The 23,462-nt window shown below is 39.6% G+C and overlaps 1 protein-coding gene across 5 annotated transcripts in view; it reads left to right on the top strand.

The window, feature by feature from the left end:
* Nucleotides 1-23,179, top strand: part of sclt1.S (sodium channel and clathrin linker 1 S homeolog) — a 71,825-nt gene extending 48,646 nt beyond the window's left edge. For all 5 annotated transcript variants that reach the window (XM_018243310.2, XM_041579579.1, XM_041579578.1 and 2 more), the window contains 5 exons: nucleotides 8,559-8,751; nucleotides 11,169-11,365; nucleotides 20,940-21,018; nucleotides 21,213-21,308; nucleotides 22,695-23,179. In XM_018243310.2, the coding sequence (XP_018098799.1) occupies nucleotides 8,559-8,751; nucleotides 11,169-11,365; nucleotides 20,940-21,018; nucleotides 21,213-21,308; nucleotides 22,695-22,715 (586 nt within the window). In that variant the 3' untranslated portion in view covers nucleotides 22,716-23,179. The remainder of the gene's footprint in view (nucleotides 1-8,558; nucleotides 8,752-11,168; nucleotides 11,366-20,939; nucleotides 21,019-21,212; nucleotides 21,309-22,694) is intronic.
* Nucleotides 23,180-23,462: the final 283 nt, after the last annotated feature.

Raw genomic sequence — 23,462 nt, forward strand, 5'->3', positions numbered from 1 at the left:
CAGCCATTCCAACCCAACAGCCCAGCCCTCCTGTGCAGCTCCTTCTCTCACACCCTGCACACCTGCTGCTGATTCCCTTAAACACCCCTTGGCTGTCCAGCCCACCTTCTGGCTGCTTAACCCTCTGGTGTTTCTTAAAGGGAACATTCTTAAATGGATGGCTCAGAACCTAAAAACCGGGGATACATATCTGCCATCCACTATAAATCCCGTCCGGCTTGTACATATCCCCCCCCTCTGCCTCAACCCAGGGGAGGTGGAGGCACTAGTAGAGCCTAGACAATGGACTCGGGACAGAGCATCCGCATTCATATGCTGTTTCCCGGGTCTGTGCTCTACAGTATATTTGAACTCCTGGAGTGCCAGGAACCATCGGGTTACCCTGGCGTTTGCCCCTTTCTTCTGTTTCATCCAGGTGAGTGGGGCATGATCAGAGATCAGACGGAATCTCCTACCTAAAAGGTAATAACGGAGGGAGTCCAAGGCCCATTTAATGGCTAGGCATTCTCGCTCAACTATTGCATAGTTTTTCTCCGCTGCAGTCAGCTTTCTACTGAGAAACACTACGGGATGCTCTTCCCCATTAATGACCTGTGATAGGACAGCTCCCAGACCTACGTCTGAAGCATCCGTCTGAACAATAAATTCCTTTGAGAAATCTGGTGCCACCAAAATGGGGTGCTGACAAAGAGCGGACTTGAGTTCGAGGAATGCCTTTTCAGCATCCATGTTCCACTCAACTATGACTGACTTTCGACCTTTGGTCAGGTCAGTCAATGGGGTTGCTACTGTGGCAAAGTTGGGGACAAACCTACGGTAGTACCCAATCATTCCCAGGAATGCTCGTACCTGTTTCTTTGTTTTAGGGCGGGGCCAGTTCTGGACAGCATCTACCTTATTTAGCTGGGGTTTTACTAGCCCTCTACCTACAATGTACCCAAGGTATCTTGCCTCTTCCATCCCTATGGCACACTTTTCAGGATTCACTGTGAACCCACCATTTCTCAGGGAGTCAAGAACTGCCTGGACTTTAGGTAAATGGGACTCCCAGTCCCTACTAAAGATGACAATGTCATCCAGGTAAACGGATGTGTACCTCTGATGGGACCTCAAAAGCTTGTCCATTGCCCTTTGAAACGTAGCTGGGGCAGTTTGTAAACCAAAGGGCATTCTTTTATATTGAAAATGGCCATCTGGAGTGGAGAATGCTGTTTTCTCTTTTGCCGTCTGGGTTAGGGGTATTTGCCAGTACCCCTTGGTGAGGTCTAAAGTGGTAATATAACGGGCAGGACCTAACCTCTCTATAAGTTCATCTACCCGGGGCATAGGATAGGCATCAAATTTGGAAATTTCATTGAGTTTTCTGAAATCATTGCAGAATCGCAGAGTACCGTTGGGCTTGGGTACCAACACAATGGGGCTTGACCATTCACTCTGTGATTCTTCAATAACCCCTAACTCCAGCATTTTTTTTACCTCCTCTGAGACAGCCTTCCGGCGAGCTTCTGGAATGCGGTAAGGTTTGAGACACACCTTTACTCCCGGCTCTGTAATTACGTCATGCTCTATGACATTAGCGATCCCAGGCAAATCAGAGAAAATATCTTTGTTTCTCTGCAGAAACTCCCTAACTTGCTGGGTCTGGGCTTTTGACAATGCTGTAGCTACCAGGACATTGTCAGCACCTACCTGAGACTCAAGTTTCCCACTAGCCAGTGCTGAAACTGGTTCTCTATCCTTCCAATGCTTTAACAAATTGATGTGATAGATTTGGTAGGGCTTTCTCTTACCAGGTTGGTGAACCTTATAGTTTACCTCACTCACTTTTTCTACAATTTCAAATGGGCCCTGCCATCTGGCCAAGAATTTGCTCTCTACAGTGGGGATTAACACTGCTACTCTATCTCCCACCTGAAATTGCCTCACCTTAGCGGACCGGTTGTATACCCGGCGCTGAGCTTCTTGGGCACTTTGCAAGTGTTCCTTAACCAGTGGCATCACTCCAGCGATCCTTTCCCTCATTTTAGAGATATACTCCAAAACACTTTTGTGGGGTGTAGCTTCACTCTCCCAAGCCTCCTTTACAATATCAAGCAGTCCCCTTGGCCTGCGCCCGTACACTAACTCAAAGGGAGAGAACCCTGTGGATGCCTGAGGCACCTCCCGAATTGCGAATAAAAGAGCAGGTAACAGACAATCCCAATCCTTACCATCTTTTTGTACCACTCGCTTAAGCATGGTTTTTAAGGTCTTATTAAACCGTTCCACTAAGCCATCTGTCTGAGGATGGTAGACAGACGTACGTAACTGCTTTATCTGGAACAATTTGCACACACCTGACATCACCTTTGACATAAATGGGGTACCCTGGTCAGTAAGTATCTCCTTGGGAAACCCTGTCCTTGAAAACATCAGAAACAGCTCATGGGCAATGGCTTTAGATGTGGCATTCCTTAAGGGAATAGCTTCCGGGTATCGGGTGGCATAATCAAGGATTACCAAGATATACTGATGCCCTCGGGAAGATTTTACCAGGGGGCCTACCAAGTCCATTGCTATACGTTCGAATGGTACTTCAATAATGGGTAAAGGCACCAAGGGGCTGCGAAAATGAGAAGCCGGAGCCGTTAACTGGCAGGTGGGACAGGATGCACAGTAAGTTTTTACCTCGGATTTTAAACCTGGCCAGAAAAAACGGTCTGTGATTCTTGCTTCGGTCTTCTCTGCCCCCAAGTGTCCACCCAGTGCATCATCATGCGCCAGGTCAAGTACCATTCGTCTGTATGGCTTTGGAACTAACAGTTGTTCCACCACCTCCTCACGGACCTTGGTGACTCTATAGAGTAGATCGCCATTTACAGCGAAGTGCGGCCAACGCTTCTCTGCACCTGGTTCTTGGGAAACCCCATTTATCACAACCACTTGTTCTCGGGCATTAACCAAGGTAGGATCCTGCATCTGGGCAGTGCTAAAGGCTCCCCTTGACACATCTATATCAGGAGATATGGGGCTTAATGAATCATCCTCATCATCCTCCCCAAGCATTACCTGTAATGGGAAGAAATCCCCCCCCTCAGAGGACGGCTCGGGCCTCTGGCCAGGATCCTCAATTACCTTATTACCCTTTTCCAGAGTTTGGGGCTGTGACACAATATCATTTTTACATTCATGCATTATATCATTTTCAGAACCCCTTGGGTTTTGGGAACCCACCCTCAAGTCAGTGGTTTTCTTCTCCATACTGTCCCATAATTCCCAGAACTTTGGAAAGTCACGCCCCACAATAACGGGGTGTAGCAGTTTACTCACCACTGCCACCTCATGCACCACGGATTCCCCATCAACAGTGATGGTCACTGGGACTAGCGGGTAAGACCGGGTATCTCCGTGAATGCAAATTACCCGGAGTGACTTGGACACTGGTTCAAATTTGCCAATAACACTGTCCAATACCAGGGTCACCATGCTCCCCGAATCCAAGAGAGCCTTGACTGGAACCTGATTAATGTAGACAGTGCACTCAAACTGCCCCTCAACTGAGTCAGGGCATGCAGTGCAAACTTTGTGGGCATAACAGGACAGTTGCTGGAGAGCCCCACACTCCATGGGCTCATCCTTCAATGGGCATTGTGCTCTAGTGTGGCCCCAGGTTTGACACCTCCAACATTGCACATTCCCCCCCTTCCAGGGTGAAGAGGTATCTGTGGGTACCCCTTGTCGGGCAGGGGGTGAAACGTCTCCACTTTCTTTCACACTGAGCCCAGGACTCTGCGGGGAACTTTTCCGGGCTGGCGTAGATTTCTCTGGACGTGAGCTGGTGAACGGTCGATGACCGGTGGGAGCAAGTAGTTCCTCGGTAGCCGTGTACCTCTCAACCATTTCGACCAGCTGATCCGCAGTTTTGGGGTCCCCATGACTCACCCAACGCTGCAGGTCAACAGGGAGGGACCGAAGATAACGATCTGTCACAACCCGCTCCACAATTTGGGGTCCATTCAGATCCTCGGGTTGCAGCCACTTGGTAACCAAATGGATAAGGTCATGCATCTGTGATCTAGGCGGTAGTTTAGTTTGATACTTCCACTTGTGTACCCTCTGAGCTCTTACTGCAGTGGTTACCCCTAGGCGGGCCAGGATCTCTGCTTTTAGCCGATCATAATTCATGGCGTCATCTGGGTTAAGATCGTAATACGCCTTTTGTGGATCGCCAGACAGAAATGGAGCTATTAGGCCGGCCCATTTATCTCGGGGCCACCCTTCTCGCTCTGCAGTCCTCTCAAAGGTGGTAAGAAAGGCCTCCACATCATCCGTGGGACTCAGCTTTTGGAGAAAATGACTTGCCCGGGTGGTTACCGGGTTCCCCTGGGCCATGACAATGGACTCCCGTCCAGGAGCAAACTGCTGGACAGCCTCAGCCAACACCTTGGCTTGATTAATTGTAGCCTCTTGTAAGGCAGTTGCCTGTGAAGTTGCAGACTCTCGCAACGCCAATAATTGAGCATCTGTGGAGTGCTGGTGGTTAATGGTAGCTTCGTGTAAGGCAGTTACTTGTAAATTTACAGACTCTCGCAAAGCCAATACTTGAGCCTCCAGGCTCTTTTGCTGGGCCTCTATAGCCTGCTGCTGCACCTCTGTAGCCTGTTGCTGCACCTCTGTAGCCTGTTGCTGCACGACCATGCTCTGCTGAAGCTGCACTGTAGCGCGAGACATTTGCTGCAACAGTTCCTCCATCTTTAGCAAAAATAGGTTACTGTCTCTTTAAATGTCAGTTTTCAGAAAAAAAAACGTTTCCCTTTTTTTTTTCTTTGGTAGTGCCTGCCCGCATCCGAGCACCAGTTGTGAAGTTTGGGGGGATCACAGCGGGATTGTTAGCATAAATGCAGGCCACTCCAAGGTGAAAAGAAAAACAGTCCGTTTATTTTGAAAACAAAGAGCTTCCAGCAGCAGTCAAAATGTAACAGAAAGAAAACAGCTTCATTCAGCAACACAAAGTCCAGCAATAAACAAAATAGCTTACTTCAGCGTTTTTAAGTTTCCAGTACCCCCAAGGTACTATCCAGCCTTGGTCTGTGGGGAAAACACCAGGAAAATATCCACCTGGCTATCAGGCCCCACAGGTCTCTGAAAATACAGCCATTCCAACCCAACAGCCCAGCCCTCCTGTGCAGCTCCTTCTCTCACACCCTGCACACCTGCTGCTGATTCCCTTAAACACCCCTTGGCTGTCCAGCCCACCTTCTGGCTGCTTAACCCTCTGGTGTTTCTTAAAGGGAACATTCTTAAATGGATGGCTCAGAACCTAAAAACCGGGGATACATATCTGCCATCCACTATAAATCCCGTCCGGCTTGTACAATATATATATATATATATATATATATATTTTTTTATATATTTTTCTAATTTTATTTCTCTTTGCATCTGTAATCTCACAGTGGCTTAGAGGTGGCTAGCCTTTCCTATTTCCTCACTCGCCACTCTGATTTTCTGCTTTCTCAGTCATATTTTAGCCCATGTGTAGGACAAAGAAGCTTTCTTAGCATGGAGCCACTCTAAAGATTCTCCCAGTCTGACCATCTGCCCAAGAAACATTTTGAGAAGAAGCTTCTTCCTTGCATAGAAAGAGGTTCCCCTCGTGTGTTAAGCCGGCCATACACGCAAAGATCTGATCGTACGAATCGCAGATTCGTACAATTTTCGGACCGTGTAGGTAGAGTCCCGACATTTTTTGTCAGGCGGAGATCGGTCGTTTGGTCGATTGGAAAGGTTAAAACATTTCTTTTGGCTGCCGATAATTTCTCTGCATGTATTGCCGATCGTACGATTTTTAGTGGGAGTCACTAGTTTTGTTGGACATAACTTTCGTACAATTGCTGTAGGGGCAGAACATCGGATGATCTGTTCTTTTACTACTTTATTTGATCTGAATGGTTAGTGGCAGGTCAGGAGATGGGGAAGTCCGATCGTTCAAGGATTCAAACGATTGGATCTTTGCATCTATGGCCAGCTTTGGGATTGGAAATATTCACGGGGTGGACAAAATAAAACACTTTAATTTATATATTGATATCAAGTACCATTGTTTACATTCAGAATACCTTCACGCCTTTAAATTATATGCTGTCCCTAAACCATGTGTAGAGCAATAGTTGATTATTCTTCAAAAAAACTGACAGGCTAGAAATCTGATTCACACTCCAGAAGTTCCTATAAATGCTCAAGGATGTGTAAATCTAAAGCTGGCCCTACATTTAAAGATTTGGCAAGGTCGGCAAACAAGCAAATCTGGGCCCAATTTGGCCTGCTACACACATATGAAGGGGCATTCAGACCCATCAAAAGGATCCCCTATCAACATGCTAATGCAGTTTTCATCAAAAAGTAAAATAAAACATGCTAAAATATATCTTCCCGATTTTTGCCAGATATTGATCAGCCTGGCCCGACTGTGCTACCAATACACGGACCAATAAGCTGCCGACTAAGTTTGGAAAGACTGAGTTGGCAGCTTTTATGAGCCCATGTAATGCCACCATATTGCTTCGGGATACCAAAGAAGGCATTTGACTTTATCCTGTTGTCTATCGCTATATGCATTTGTTAAGAAATTTTCAAACTGAACTATAGGAACATCAATATGAGAAGGGTTTGCACCACAGGGTACATCTGGGTCATTAAAGTGGCACCATATGCCTAGCCCATAAAACTTTGCACCCAACTTTTGCATAACAGTTGGCAACAAATGATGTTGGTTGAAGGGCACCCCTTGGAATTTTATATAATTCTAATCATAAACATGTCCAGATGCAAGAAGAGGGGTGAAAGACAACTAATCAGACCATATTCATTTCCATTACAGGACACATGGTTTGTGTGTGTTACTCCAGGTTATGCATCTTTTGGACTTCACTTGAATTTCAAAGTTTTGTAAAAAACAACCCTGTATTAGCCTCCAGTTTTGTGAAGCATTTCACTTTGCTGAGACTGGGTCACAGCGCTGCTGACTTTGTGGTTCTGTAGTAACTATGCAATAAAATGTATCTTGTGATTTTTGAGTTGTGACTGCTGTTCCTCTTTACCAATTCAATTTGTCACTGTTAGTTTTCAACATCAAAATAACATATTCCTGTTCCCCTTGTTTTTATTTAGGGATGTTTTATTTTAAAAAGCTAGTTATAATGTCATTAGTTATGCCCGATTGGTTTCCCTGCACGCTCAATTACTGCCTTCTTCCTAAATTTGCAGCAATTCCCTTACCACTGAGAAGTCTTCTCTTACCATATCAGCATTAACAAATACTATTTTTAAACAACTCATTTATTGTTTAATATATTTATATTTTCTACTTTCAGGAGAATTCTATTCTTCTTCTGGCCTCTCAGCAAAATGTTCTATTGACCAAAATAAAGTGCCAAGTCACTGAAGAATTAAGATGCCCTGAAGAAAAATTCTTTTTATTAGACTCTGACTTCCAGCAGGCTTCTTTATTACTCTCATCCTATTTTATGTGACTGTTAGTTTCCATTATTTTATCATTCTAGGCTGGTTTATGAGCACTTCCTTCCTTTTAGCAGCATGGATCTGTAAATCATACATATATTGTAGCTGAAAGCGTATGATTAGACTAGACCAAATGCTGTAATCCTCCAAAAGGCATGGGTTTTTTTTTTGTTTCCATTCACTCTGTTTCAAATTAACAGGACCAATCACCTCAATACTTGGGATGACATCATAAATAATATACTTTTACCTTTTGCTTTTGAAAACGTTGTGTTTCATTCTGGAGCATTAAAGTAGATTGCAGGACTGCATTCAATGATAAATAGGGCTGCAGGGTCCAAATTTGCATAAAAGTCAACAGATACGTTTAAGGAAACATATCCGCCTATTTTTGACATTAGTTTAGTCAGTTGGACTTTTGTAAAAAAAAGGTTTATAAAAAAAACTAAACTTCAAATGTATATATAGAATAAGCTATATTTTCATTTAAGAAGAGATACACTTGGAGCAGACGTCATTTAAAGCAATTTACACATCTATACAATGAAGACCCTTCTTATAAAAAAGACTGCTGCTGCTAAGAAATATGTCGCAGTTGTGTTCAGAATAATAGCAGTTTGATATCACTTTTGTTGGTAGAAATTATATGTCTACATGGCAAATAGTTTACTAACAGGTGTAGTAGAGTAATAGAAAACCAACAGTCATGACATGCTGCTGATTCTGTGTAATTGAATCATTAAGGCTTGTTCAAAATAATAACAGTGTGGAGTTCAATTAGTGAGGTCTAGTTATGGGCGAATTTATGGGTGTCCAAAAAAACGGACGCCGTTGTCAAAAACGAGACACCGGCGCTGTTTCTCAATTTTTTTTTTAATGTAGCTAAACGCCCCAAATTTGCCCATCACTAGTGAGGTCATTTATTCTATGAAAAAACAGTTGTCAATTACGGCCCTTATTTAAGCAATTATATTAATAACACACAGAATAAATAAAATGACTGTAACCAAGATTATTTCAAGCAGGCTTTCAGTCACTGTACTTAATGATTTTTCCAGCTTTACTGAGGATCTGTCCCGATGCCATGAAACAATAGAGAAGCTGAGCAAGACTTTAGAATCTGAAAGAAAGAGCAGCAATTCTGTAAGTGAAGAAAGACTGAAACTTGTGCAGGAGAATGAACAGTTAAGAAAAGAAGTAGAGGAATGGCAGAAAACTGCTACAGAAGTGCAGCAAAATGTAAAATTTCAGGTATGCAAGCACAATGTCTATCTATCTATCTTTCTATCTATCTATATAGAGCAGTGAAAATAAGTATTGATCATGTCAACATTTTTGTAATGGGGCTATTGACAACGTATCTTTCTGTAATTTGGATCTTCATACCTTAAGTCTACCACAACATCATGTAAACTTTAAATAAACCAAACAGGCTCGTTGTGCTTTCACTAAGAACAAATTATATCTTAGTTGGGATCAAGTGCAAGGTACTCTGTTATTATTTGGTGTTTGCAGTACAGGTATGAGGATCTATTATCTGGAATGCTTGGGATCTGTAGTTTTCCCGATAAGGGATATTTCTATAATTTTCTATCATTTTGATCAGCAAACCAATTGGAGTGTGTTGCCACTGATACAAGGTACTGTTTTATAAGTGCAGAGAAAAAAAGGAAATTAATTGCGTTATTTGCTCAAAATGCATTGTATGGGAGTTGGTCTTTCCATGATTTGCAACTTCTGGATAACTGTACCATTTTATTGTACAGCAGTGTTGGTGCTTTTTAAATCCATGTTAATAATAATGTTAATAGTTTATCTAGAACACTGTTCATCAAAATAGCTATGGTATGCACTAGATATATTTTTATGTATTATTGTATGTTTGTGTCTGCATGACTTATTATGCATCAGTGTTTATCACTATAATTGCTTGCATGTATCTTTTGAGTATATATGTATTTGTCACTATGTGTAAATGTAGTCATATATATATTTGTGTACAAGCATTAGAGTCCATCAGTTGCAGGTTGAAAGAAAATCAGATTAATTTTCCCCCCAGGAATTTTGATACAAACACAATAACTTAGGCCAGTGTGAAACAAGACAATAGGTGAGCAGAGAACGATCATAAGCAAAGAGGCTAATGGATACTGAAATAAAGGAACCTCCAGAAATAAAGCAGGTTGTACAAAGGCAATCATTCATTTATGTGTTTAGTTTGTATGTTACAGGATGTGTATAGAACCATTCTATTCCTGATTATTCTCAAATTGTATGAGAAAAAATTACCTTCAGAAGTACTTGGGCTACAGAAGCATTTAGCTATAAAATGTCAAGAACAAGTATTTGACATTTCATTATACTCCTCTAAAAATAGACGATATATGGGAGAATGTAATAAAAGTCACAAAGAACAAAACAATTTGCACAAATAATAAAAAGTCTCATTTTGTAATGTAATATTCTTTAAACTGTTATTGCATTGTGAATTTTAATTGCCCATGTTTAAGAAGTTCTTGACAGTGACACAATCTTTTGGAGCAAGCATAACTTTCTCAGTAAGAAGTTTTATAACATTCAGTGCGCAATGGCGCAAACTATACAATTTGCAAACCTTCTTTCACTGTCGCTAAACAGTGACAGTTTGCAAAAGCTATATTAAGGGGCCGATTCACTAACTTCGAGTGAAGGATTCGAAGTTAAAAAACTTCGAATTTCAAAGTTTTTTTTGGGCTACTTCGACCATCGAATGGGCTACTTCGACCTTCGACTACGACTTCGAATCGAAGGATTCAAAGTAAAAATCGTTCGACTATTCGACCATTCGATAGTCAAAGTACTGTCTCTTTAAAAAAAACTTCGACCCCCTAGTTCACCATCTAAAAGCTACCGAAGTCAATGTTAGCCTATGGGGAAGGTCCCCATAGGCTTGGCTAACTTTTTTTGATTGAAGGATATTTCTTCGATCGTTGGATTTAAATCCTTCGAATTGTTCGATTTGAAGGATTTATTCGTTCGATCGAAGGAATTATCCTTCGATCGTTCAATCGAACTATCTGCGCTAAATCCTTCGACTTCGATATTCGAAGTCGAAGGATTTTAATTCCTAGTCGAATATCAACCCTTAGTGAATCGGCCCCTAAATTTGTGCAAAGGAAAACTTTTCGCACAAACACGTCTTTTCGCAGTGTGAATATTTTTTTACCGACTTTTCTTAAATCTACCAATATGCTTTTATAAGTTGCTCTTTATGCTGCTTCAGTGAATTATTTGCCCCAAAACCAGCCAGCCATTCTGTTAGTACTTCTTTCCCTGTGCAAACATGGAGCTGTGATTGGTTGCCATATCCTATTGTGCTTCAGGGACATTCCCACAATTACTTTGTAACATACACAGGAACCAGAGAGGATCTATGCTGAGCTCCAATGAAGTAAAGTCAAAATTTAAAGCTGGAGCTACATGTTATTTATATTTGGCTACATACAGTAATAAGGTTTGGAGACCCAAAAAACAAGGATGTAAAAATGATCATGTTTCTATTATGTTAACTATTCCATACTTGATACTGGCACGTTCCTATGATTTCTATGGGAAAGTGTCGATATTGCTTTAAATAGTATGCTCATTTTTATTAAATGCCTGCATAACAACATTTTTTCCCGCAATAGATTAGCACATTGCAGCATGAGTTTTCCGTGAAGAAGCAAGGCTTCAAAGTGCAACTGCAAGAGATGGAAGACAGCAAGAGAAACTCTATCAATGAGCTGAGGATGCTTCTGTTCGCTCAGCAAAAAGTAACCAACCAATGGAAGGAGGAAGCGAGACAAATAACAGACAGTACAGAGGCCAGGCTGGGGAATCTGCGGTAGGTCATTTTGAATAGAAATTTTTTTTTGAAAACATAAATCTTGGTTTTTGGTTTTTTTTTTGTTACATTGAAGCATTTAGTTATTTTCCTGTTCAAAATCATTTACTTTAGAAAAAAGTTGCGGCTTCAAATACAGAAGGGTTATTGCAACCTTGGCCGCCATTAGAAATCACAGGGCCCTGTACAACATTTTCATGCCCACCCTGGCGCCCAAGCCCTGCCCCAGACCCCATCCTCTTCACATCACAGTTAAAAGACCACACAGACATCAGCCCTAAAAAAGTAACGCCCACACACGTTATAAAAAGCTATTGATGGTCAGGGCCCCCTTATAAGTTTTAAAAAAAAAACATTGGCGCCAGGGCCGCCCATAAAAGTTTTTTTTAAAAAGCATTGGTGTCAGGGCCCCCCTTACAAGTAAAAAAAAATATTTTTTAAAAAAACATTGGCGCCAGAGCCCCCCTTACAGGTTAAAAAAAATCGGGGGCCCAAAAATGTATTTTTAAAAAAACATTGGCACCAGGGCACCCCTTACAAGTTAAAAAAAAATTACGGCCCCAAAAAATATTTTTTTGAAAAAACATTGGTGGTAGGGGCCTATAGAATATTAAAATAATACATTGGAGATTAAAAAAAATAGTAGAATTGAACTTGTGGCTTCAGGACTTCAACGTCGCCTCCTTTCGTGACTTTGGGTCTTTTCGCCGCTTCAGGACTTCAATTTCGGCTGTTTTCGTGACTTTGGGTCTTTTCGGCTCTTCGGGACTTCGGCTTTGGGAAGTAAGCAGATACACTGGAAACAATATGACGTTGGCCACCTACTCTTCTAGGAAAGGCTTTTTACTAGTTTGTTAAACACTGTTGGCAAGATTTGGGGCACCGTTACTGGGGATCAGGCCTGGTTTGCGGTTGGTGTTCCAGTTCATCCAACAGGTATGAAGTCAGGGCTGTGTTCAACCAATCAAAGCCTTCCATCGCCATATCAGAAAACCTTTTCTGTATGGATCTTCCCCAAAATGTTGCCACATAGTTGCCATTTATCATCTTAGAGAACACATTGTACTGTTCTCTCCAGCCAATGCCTTGCTTTGCACATAGTGATGTTAGCTGTGTTTGTCTCTGATCACTCTTAAGGTGACCATACACGGGCCGATAAAAGCTGCCGACAGACCGTGTTGGCAGCTTATTGGCCCGTGTATGGGGCTTCCCCAGATCGAGATCTGGCCAAAAGTCGGCCAGATCTCGATCAGATGGGACTAAAAATCTTGTTGGGCACATCAGGGAGAGATCCGCTCGTTTGGCGACATCGTGGCCACCTTTATAGACCCCTACTCCTTTCATTAGTTCTTGTGCTTACAGGTGGAATTGGAATAACTGGATCCTCTGATTGTAGCTGCATTATAGACAGTTAATAACAGTCTAAAGATGCCTAGATGATTTAGAAAGGATTACAAATTAAAAAAAACAAAATCAGGGGAAAAAATATAATGTTATGCTTAGCACGAACATGTTTGAAGAGATTATTAGGAAATTAAAATAGAATGAAAAAATTAAATATTATTTTGCCCTTTAATAGAAGGCTTGATATAAGACATTAAATAAATTATCCTACCTAAATGAGGTCTACTCCAGCAAAAGAGTTTTTTATCAGTGATGTCTTTTAATTGAGCTTCAAATCCCTTGACAAATTACAGCCTTTTACCACATCAGCAAAACTAGATCCTAATCAGTATTAGTTCTATCAAACCTGTTATTCTGTTTGCTGTGGGCTCTGTCTCTCTTTTATAGAGCTGAAAAATGGTTTCGGAATTTCATTTCAACATGCATAGCAACTGCAAGAAAAAAAGGAAACGTGTAAAAACCTGCCACAATTTCATCGCATTTAACTGCTTTTTACAAATACGTATAGCATTGCGTATACATTTCCTTCACACTAAATGCCCTTTAGATGACATTTTTGCTGAGGTTTGAAGCGCATCCAAGTGCTTTACTGTTTCAACGTATGCTAATGAAAGCCTTGCTCAGCAGAATTTAATGTTTCTCTTATTTAGACTGATTTTAAATAGATTCTGCAAATACCTGTCTGCCACTGCGACAGCCGATACAGAAAGCAAAAGAGTTTATTTAGCAGGTGTTGGGCACTGAATCCCACGCTGTTTATTCTCACCAGAGATGAAGCTGCGCCTGACGTTTTTTCCTTTCCATTTGGAAAGGGTCTTTGAATTTTTCCTTTTGCCGTTTGTGTGCTGACAAAAGATCTGTAAACCTTTCACCGACTGAGCTGGAACATTGCCCAGAATTTTAAATTGGCATCAGAGTCTCTCAGCAGCTTAATAGAACTTGTATGTCTGCAATACATCGAGACAGACAGTGTCATCTATTGTCATTGGGTGGTTTTTGAGGCATCTGTTTTTCTTGGCATTTTGCAAATTGCAGCACCTCTTTCCAGAGCAAAGTGATCATTATGTGAATGTAAAAAATGTTTTTTTTTTTTTAAAGGCACACGTGTTTTTCCTTTGTGCTGTATATAAAGCCCAACAATAACCATTCGTATTCATTAGAATAATAATTCAGTGCAGTTCTGAGATCTTGTTAGATGGAAGAGTACTTTGAAAAATCCATTATAGCTGTGTCTTCATTATCTGAGAATCCTGTGAATGTTCTTGGTTGGGAATTCCTGATCATGTTCTAGAATTTAGCCAATTGGTGACACAAGGCTCATTTCATAATGTATTGTTTTTACACCATTGGAAACCGTTTAAAGCTGGCAATACATGGTAAGATCTGCTTGTTTGGTGAACTCCCCCCAAAAAAAGAAGATCTTAACTCGATTTGGCCACCAACATGGTGGGTCAAACTGGCATTATCCAAATGTTTGTGCTTCAAAAGATGAGCAAATGAGGTGGGGGTGGGGGTGGAAATAATTGGTTCCTTCCTTCCAGTATTCAATGAATAAGGTACAAAAAATGTTTTTTTTTTCCAAAAAAGTGAGTATTTCATAAGTTCAAACCTGGTATATCATGTGAATTGGTGTCATATTTTGTACTTATGAAATAAATACTTTTTTGGAAAGTATTTTTTGTACTTTATTCAAAATGTTTAACCCCCAGCCATCATTCAGATCATAATGGTGGAATGTGTTGACCCACATATTATACAATACAGTCACAGAATTATTAAAGCTGCACAGTTGATATCTGGACTATTTTTATGAGCAGGACATCCCAAGGACTCCTTGCTCTTGCGTTTTTAAACAACCCTGCAGTATACATCAGTGCCTATTCTAGTTATATTTCAGGGATTATGGGATCTGTTATCCAGAAAGCTCTGAATTACTCCTATAGACACAAATTTAATCAAATAATCCAAATTTTCAAAAAAAAGTTTTCCCTTTTCTCTATAATAATAAAACAGAACATTGTACTCAATCCCAAGTTATTACTAATCCTTATTGGAAGCAACACCAGCCTGTTGTTTATTTATCGCAAAAATGAAAATTTAAGATAAGCTTCAGCATGAAGTAAGAGGTTTTCTAAATATAATCAATTAAAAATTCTGTACCGTTTCTGAAATAATCAAGTTTATCTTTACTAGCCCTCTCTCACCATTGGTTCTCTTCATTCTGTTATCATGCAGGAGTTTGGAGTCAGATATTCATTGACAGTCCAATATATCTTATAGGGGGGCTCATTTTGCCTAGAAGATGTATTAGAGATCACTCAATTAAAATCACCAGACATCATGTCTCTCTACATGCAGAATTTGTGCAAAAGGCAGTTATTTTGTTAGATTTTGTTTGTACAGGGAAGATGTGTGGAAAGGCAAGCACTCCTGCGACACACCAGGTTTGTAAAATTTAGATCTTTATTCCATGGGTGAAAACAAATGTCCTGACGCGTTTCATATCCAAAGATGCGTAGACATAGGCACGGATAGAGCCGCGTGTTTCTTCTGTTTCCATTTGCTTGTACAGGAATCAGTTATTTGAGTGAGCTCTAATACATACTAGCAAAGGAAGCCCCCCCCATAAAATATATTGTATCTAACTGCCAATGAATATCTGACACCCAACTCCTGCAAGAAGACAGAATGAAGAGAAACAAATGCTGAGAGAGGAATTGTATTTACAAAGTTTCTTATTTCAGTATGAGGAAGTTTATCTTACATCTTACATTTAAATTTTTTTGATAGCTCCCTTTTAATGTTTAAATGATTTTCATTTTCCAGAAATTCCATACCTGTATTGGGGAATCAATCCATTCTTTGATTTCAATGGTTTTATACCAAGGTTAGAAGTAGTGATGTGCAGGCCGATCCGATACCCGCGGGACCCGCGGGTTCGGGTCGACCTCGCACTGCTCCTCACGGTTGGCCACCTTCAAATGGCGACTTCCGGGTTCCGGTTTTATAGTCTTGCGTCTGCTTGCCCCGCCCCTTTTGTGATGTCATTGTGACGTCATCGGTGGGTCAGTGCGGGTCTATAAAAGGACCCCGGAAGCGCAGGCGCAGGCTGAAGCAGGGCGAGTTAGGGTTGGGTGTGGGTCAGGAAAACCCTGACCCGCACATCACTAGTTGGAAGATCACTTGTTTTCACTTGGAAGACTAGAACCTCAAAAACACATAGAGGGCTAAACATTCTGAATGTAAACTCTACTCTAAAGTTCATTACACTAAGCTCACTAACAATAACACCGCTTGGTTCCCTACCTTTCAAAATACAAGAATCCATTAAGCCATATGATTTCTGTTCATATGTCCCATATGGCAAAAACAACGCCTTTAAATTCTTATGGGTATCGTAAAAAATGTAAAAGAGTAGTTGTCTTAAGAATGTACAGTAGCACCAAAGGATTTCCCAGTGACATAAAATCAATGGGGATATGTAAAAGAATGCTAGTTTTCCACTTGAAAGCAGATAGCATTATAATCCAGAGAAACACACTGGTTAGTTCTACGTGTTGGCCGCTAGTTTTGTCTCTCTGTTCTAATACCGTTGCATATGTATCTATAATCACAATTTTATTCATTTCTTAGATTATATTAAGTAGTTCTTACAGTTACAGATCAACAGATCATATCATGGGTAACAGGTGCTGAGTCAAAAAAAATTGTAATAACCGCAAGGGATAAAAGCAATGTTAATAGCACAAAATACATCTGGAGAATAAGGGCATTGCAATAACAGACACACAGGGGCGATCCTGTCCATTTTGCTGCCTGAGCGTAATTGCGCTCTCTGCACTAGAAGAGCCGAATTTCCTGGGTTGAAAAACAGAAATTTGTCTCTTAGTTACCAGGAGTGGCATTTTTGCCGCCCCTGGCAACCAGGGGTGGGCGCTGCCGCCTGAGGCGAATGCCTCAACTCGCCTCATTGGTGGAGCGGCCCTGCAGACACAGTGCAACAGAACTATTCCCTCACCTCCCTTACAAGCTGATACCGTATAATTTACACTGTATTACTGATTAGCTTAATTTTGGATATTAAAAAAAGTGTTGCAACATAAATGGTATTGGATTCGTGTTCTGCACACTTTGGCTATAAAGAGGTTAAATATTGCATATACTTTGCCATGTTTCATAGATAAGAGGTTAATATTTGGAAAGATTGGTTGCCTTTTTGTTTTTTTTCAGATAAAGTTAATTTGCATTACAAGCAAGCATTTGTATAGTTTACATGTTAGCATTTCTTTGGATATGCTATTTTTATTGGTATGTACTTCTCTAGTCTATAAAGGCCTTAACCCACTGTTAATAAGAAGATATTGGGGCACTTTCCCAGATTTTTTGTACATTATTTGTACCATAAATAGTCTAAAGACAGACTATTTACTTTCCAAAAACATATGATTTTCTTGGGTCAACTTAGTGTTAGGGGCTCTGGCAACACAGGCAGGCGGCGTGTTTCTTCTACAGTAGCCAAAAAGACGGCAATGAAAATTTGTATACACTTTTTTTTTACATGCCACAAGCAATCCTATTCATATTGGGACTCAAATTGTCCTGAGGACTCCTGGCAATCCTATTTATCTCTTTGTAAGGAAAAGTGGGAAATGAGATTCTGTAAAGTACAAGCTAGATAGGAGATTAGCAAAGCTTTAAAGTTTGTTCATTTTGAGTAGAACCATAGCTTATTTGTCAGCATGTCCAAAAATATACACTTTTCTCTGATCAGCATTTTGGCACTTGTAGTCTAAAGAATGCTAATGTCTCATGTGGTGCTTTAAGAACTCCATAATGTGCTGCTGTGGGGTTTTGATCTATACAACTCACAAATCTCCATGAAACTTCGGTATTTGCACACTCTATTGTTATATGGCTTTTTATATCACTTATTGTTTTGCTTCTAGAATTTTTTTTAAGTCACGACAAAAAACAAGTGCAAAAATAAAAAAACAACTTACTGTTTATTCAAGTTTAGTATTTTGCACAAAATAAAAAAAAAATCGAAATAAACTGAAACAATATGTCATAACATTTTTAACATTCTTACTGATTACTTTACAAGGGCTAAAATTGTATCTATAGCATAGTTAGTGAGATACTCCTGTATGGGGTTATCTTTATTAATCCAGGGATTCCATATTAACTCATATTTATCAAGCTTATCTTTCAATAGGTAGGTGATTTTTTCATTGGCCGCAATCCACCATATTTTTTCTCCAGTGCTGATTGGTGTGTCCCAGGACCTTTCCACATTGAAGCTAAGACACATCTTGTAGCTGAACAGATTTGGGTTACCAGTTTATTGTGGTTCCTGGTCATTTGTAGACGTCTTTCCAAACAAAGCCGCCCATGGATCCGAAGTATTATTTGTTTGGAAGATTGCCGAAATAGTTTTAAACGTGTCAGTCCATATTTGTTGCACTATTGGGCACGACCACCAGTTATGTCAGTTGTCTGCGTCCTTGCCGCATCCCCTAAAACATTTTGTTGGAGGTTTTTGAGTCCCATTTGTGGATTAAGACTGGTGATACATTCCAATCATATAGAATTTTGCAGGGTTTTTCCTTAATGATACTATTCAATGAGATCTTCGCCATATCCGTAAATATTTCTGTCCATTGTTCTTCTGGTTCTCACCTATGTGTGTCTCCCATCTTTGTTGGTGCTCTGTTTTTCCTGGAGACCTATCATGACATATCAGTCTATAAAGGCAGAATTTTTAAAGCTTAAATTTTAAATTCAATGTTTCCTCTAGAAAATGACCCTGAAGTACACATAAATGAGCACACAGCACAGTATGTCATTAAACTTCGCATACCCTCTGAATTCCTTCTGCCATATATTCTCTAAATGAACTCCATAAAGTTCTGTTGTGAATACCATTTCTGTTTTTCTTTATGTATATATATATATATATATATGTATATATATATATATATATATATATATATATATATATATATATATATATAAATGATGGTTATTTTTTTTTCCTTCTGTAAAACAAATGAAACAATTGCTCCATTTTATGACTCCTTTAAACAAAATGGACTTGGCATTTTAAAAAGAAAATTCTGCCTTCTATTACAGAACTATTTGCCTAGCCCCTTATAGAAGGGCTAAGTGTTATTGCTGTGCTATTGCTAAGCATAACCGTGACCACTTTGTGACTCCAATCCCCAAACTTGCATCCCATTTTTTTTAGGAGAAAAAAAACTCAAATCGAGTTCCACTAGAATTTTATTTCAATTCGATTTGCGTTTTTGAGTCGGTAATATTTGTTCGAGTTTTAGACGTTCAAAAAAAAACTCGACCATTGATAAATATGCCCCTAAAAGATGTGTTTACCATTAGTCTGTGACTTCTTTATGAAGCAATCTGATGTAAAGGAACCTTATCTATAGTGTATGCCCAAGAACCATATTCTTAACCAAAGATAAATCTCTATAGATATTTATTTAAAGGCAAACTCCACAAAAACATAGCTTAAGATTTTTGAAAAGTAAACATCATTTCAAGCAACTTTGCAATATACATCATTTACAAAATATTCAGACTTTTCATGATTTGTAATGGTTTCTGTCAGTTCCCTAAGCCTAGCCCCCTGCACTTCTGCTGATCTGTCTGACTACTTTGCTGAGCTGGCTGACTACTGTTACTTTGTCAACAGACATCTGTCCTCAGCCTGCTTCCTCCAAACCCCACAATTCCCTGCACATGTGATTTCCATAAGGAAAGGAACATCACAGTGCAATGCATTGTGGGTTATGTAGTTCCTGCATGCTGCCTGTGAGCTGTGGAGAAGTTGTTACAATCTGTAACATCAGTGTTTAGTCCCTCCTTCCCTGCCAGGATTTCAAATGATGCAGAAAGAGAAGAACTGTTAACCAGCTGGATTTCAGCATAGAAAATGGCATTTATTCATACTTTTTGAAGAAACTGGTAACTGTGATGGGTATATTAGGGGTTTCTGTGTTATGTGGGCCTCTTTATCAAATTTTGGCTTGGAAGACGAAGTTCCCCTTTAAGTTTTATTTTTATTTTTATTAAACTAGTTTAAATTGTGACACCAAATGCAAAAAAAACCCCAAAAAACCAGTTGCTAACAAAAATGACCCACTCCTAATACCACTGCTATACAGGTATGGGATCCATTATCCGGAAACCTTTTATCCAGAAAGCTTCATATTATGGGATGGCCATCTCTCATACACTCCATTTTAATCAAATAATTAACATTTTTAAAAGCAATTTCGTTTTTCTGTTATAATAAAAGGGTAGCTTGTTCTTGATCCCAATGAAGATATAATTAATCCTTATTGGCTTTAAATTCATTTTTAGCAGACTTAAGGTATCTGGAGATCAAATTTACGGAAAGACCCTTTATCCGGAAAACCCAGGTCCCAAGCAGTTAGTTATGTTAATTGCCATTTCTTATTCTCCTTCTGTATTAATGCAATGGAAATGCTAAAGGGCCAATTTTTTTTTTTTTAGTAAAGTTTTTTCAAGCTTGAAATATAGAGATTTCTCAATTGAAAGATTCCATTCAAAAATTTGGCACCTAAAACCTGGCAAGCTTTTACAGAAGTCCGCAGTAGTTGTATTTTCACCATTCAAGCAATTTTTTTTTTTTTTTTTTGATGACTTTCATGTGACTCTGTTTTCTTCTCTTAAATATGCTAGTGATCAAGAGAAAACATTTTGATATTGAGTTTAACAGTGATTTAATTAATGATACCACTATGATATACACTATCATATATATATATACATACTATATATAATGCAAGCCTAAATACAATGGTATAGTACTGTCATATTCCTGCCTGGAGTTATCAGGCTTCTCCAAGATTCTTTCATTATTATATGGCTGAATTTGCACATGGACTAAACCATTTCATTAGGTGCTATTGGTTGGTTTAATAATTTACCACTACTAAGCCGTGTGATTGAGAGGTTTCTAGTCCTGTAACTTCTGATGATGTTTGTTTTGGGGATCTTAGTACATTGGTTAATAGTCTGATACATTTATTTGTCCATATTGTCCGGTTTATCATTTTGATGTGTATACAGCACAAGAAACATGTCCTTATTATTAACTGTTTTTTTGTTTGTTTTTTATCCACAGAACTAAATTAGAGAGACAAAAACGGCACAGTGAAGAACTGCTGTCTCGGTTACAAAAAGCACAAGAAAAAAAGACTGGGGTATTGTGTGATCAAACTATAAACTTTGTTGGGTTTTTGAACACAACTACATTTCACGCACAAAATGAATAATAAACAGGCCATATTGCCATTTAATACTGTTAAAGCAGCTCAAATTAATTTTTATAGCAAAATACTGTAATAGTAAATCTTTTTGTTCTTGGTTTGATTAACTTTGTTGTGTTTTCCAACAGCTTGAATGTGTAATATTAGATTATCAGGAGAAAACAAATAGACTACAAAAGCGGCTAAACCAAGCAGAAGATCTGGCGCTAACAGCTTCCAAACAGGTACAATCCCTGCCAAAACAGGAATGTTACAGAACTTGCCTTATATTTATGTGCGTGTGTTGCTGTGGTTTTACTGATTCATTAGGAACTATCGTCCTTTCTCCTGTGGATGTTTTATGCAGGAAAAAACAGCCATTCACAGGAGGGGGAGGTGTAGCCAAGTGATAGTGAGGCTGCAGAAATACAATCCCTTCTTTCCAGAAAGCAAAGCATAAGATTAGAGCAATTTCGTGTTAATAAGCTGTACATATACCATACCCCTGCACATAACTGTATAAACTGTAAGTTCATTAAAGGAGAAGGAAAGCTACCAAGGCAGTTTATTGTGCAAGATATAACACCATTTTATTCTTTAGAATGCTTTTCCAGTTCTAAACATTGTCTCTGTTTGTTTAGGATAGCAGCTGCCATATTAGCTTAGTGTGACCTCACTTCCTGCCTGAGTCACTCATAGCTTTGGGCTCAGCTTACAGCAGGAGGGGGAAAGGAGCAAACTGAGCATGCTCAAGCCCATGCCCTGGAGGTTTAAGCTGAAAACAGGAAGTCTGATACAGAAGCCCATGTGTACACAATAGAAGGAAAGAAAATCACAGTTCTTTATCAGGGAAGATATGTCCCAGTAGCTCCCCATCTTCTGATTCACTGCACATGCTTTGGCTGTGGCACCAGCCTTTCTCAAAGTGATTTAACAGTGCAGAAAAAACAGTTCATATACAGGAAATGGCAAAAAGGGGGCGTGTCAAGCAGGGAGTGAGTGACGTGTACCCAGATTATTGGGTAGTGTGTGGAGCTGCAAAATTCAAAACAGCCTATCATCAACAGTGCTGGTGCAAAACACCCAAATGTTTGGGTGAAAAAAAAATTTAAATTTAATTTTAGATCAGCTCCTTAAATTCGACCTAAACAAACTCATGATTAAAGGGGTGGTTTACTTTTAAGTTAACTTTCAGTATGTAATAGAATGGCCATTTCTAAGCAACTTTTCAATTGGTCAGTTGTTATCACTCTTTAAATCCTACTGAATGTTAGTTTGAAAGTGAACGACCCCTTCAAGAAAACTGCTGTTCCTCTTCTACACTGATTCACTCCATTACTTTGGAAACTTTTTTATATTTTTGTTCAAGAAGAAATCTAATTCATTGGGACAGACATTTATTTAGTACTTACTCTTGTATACTGTATGTAACATCATTGAGCTTATATATGTATGAAATGTGTCCTAAGAAATAGGCGTGCCTTTCTATCACTATGTGCCACTTCTCTTAGATTCTCTTCAAAGGATCAAAGCTGTTGAATGAAATCGCTTCCATAATGGCAATAGAAAAGTTTCTTTTTTTCTTTCAGTACAAATTGTTCATAAATTGATTTTCTATTTTGTTTTTGTAGCTCAGTCTCGTTGCATCATAGAGAAGAACGGCAGCTCACAAGGTGAATTTAGAAAATATCTAAGAGCACCTGAAGTTCACAGACCAGATCATCACCACTGATTTGCTACTGAAACTACTACGGGTTTTATTTTTCTTTCGTATTTGTAATTAGGGATGCACTGAATCCACTATTTGGGATTCGGCCGAATCCCTGAATCCTTGGTGAAAGATTCGGCTGAATACAGAACCAAAGCCTAATTTGCATATGCAATAGGGAAAGGGAAGGAAAAAGTGGAAAAAATCTTCTTTTGTGATTTCCCTTGCCTTCCCTAATTTACATATGCAAATTAGGATTTGGTGCGGCCAGGCATAAGGTTTGGACGAATCCTGCTGAAAAAGGCCGAATCCCGAACCGAATCCTGGATTTAGTGCATCCCTATTTGTAATGTCATCTTTTTATACTGATTTCTTGGGTGTGATTATAAAATCCAGATATGATGAGAATGTTTTTGACATGTGGCTTTTTTTCAGTTGAACTAAGAATAATGATATTGACATGTCCCTGTTGTGACATTTGACCTGATGGCAGCTACCTCACCTCCTAGCTGTATACAGTGGATGCCAATGCATGCAAGAGCAAGTACAGGTATAGGATCCCTTATCCGGATGCATCTCCAATTGACTGCCATACAAACTCTACAGCTTTCATTTCGATTTTTGGCAGTTTTCCATTTTCAGAATCGCAAATATCTGAACTGGAAAAACTATAAAGGAAACGGCAAACTTG

The sequence above is a fragment of the Xenopus laevis genome, chromosome 1S, assembly GCF_017654675.1.
Source record: "Xenopus laevis strain J_2021 chromosome 1S, Xenopus_laevis_v10.1, whole genome shotgun sequence".
Lineage (NCBI taxonomy): Eukaryota > Metazoa > Chordata > Amphibia > Anura > Pipidae > Xenopus > Xenopus laevis.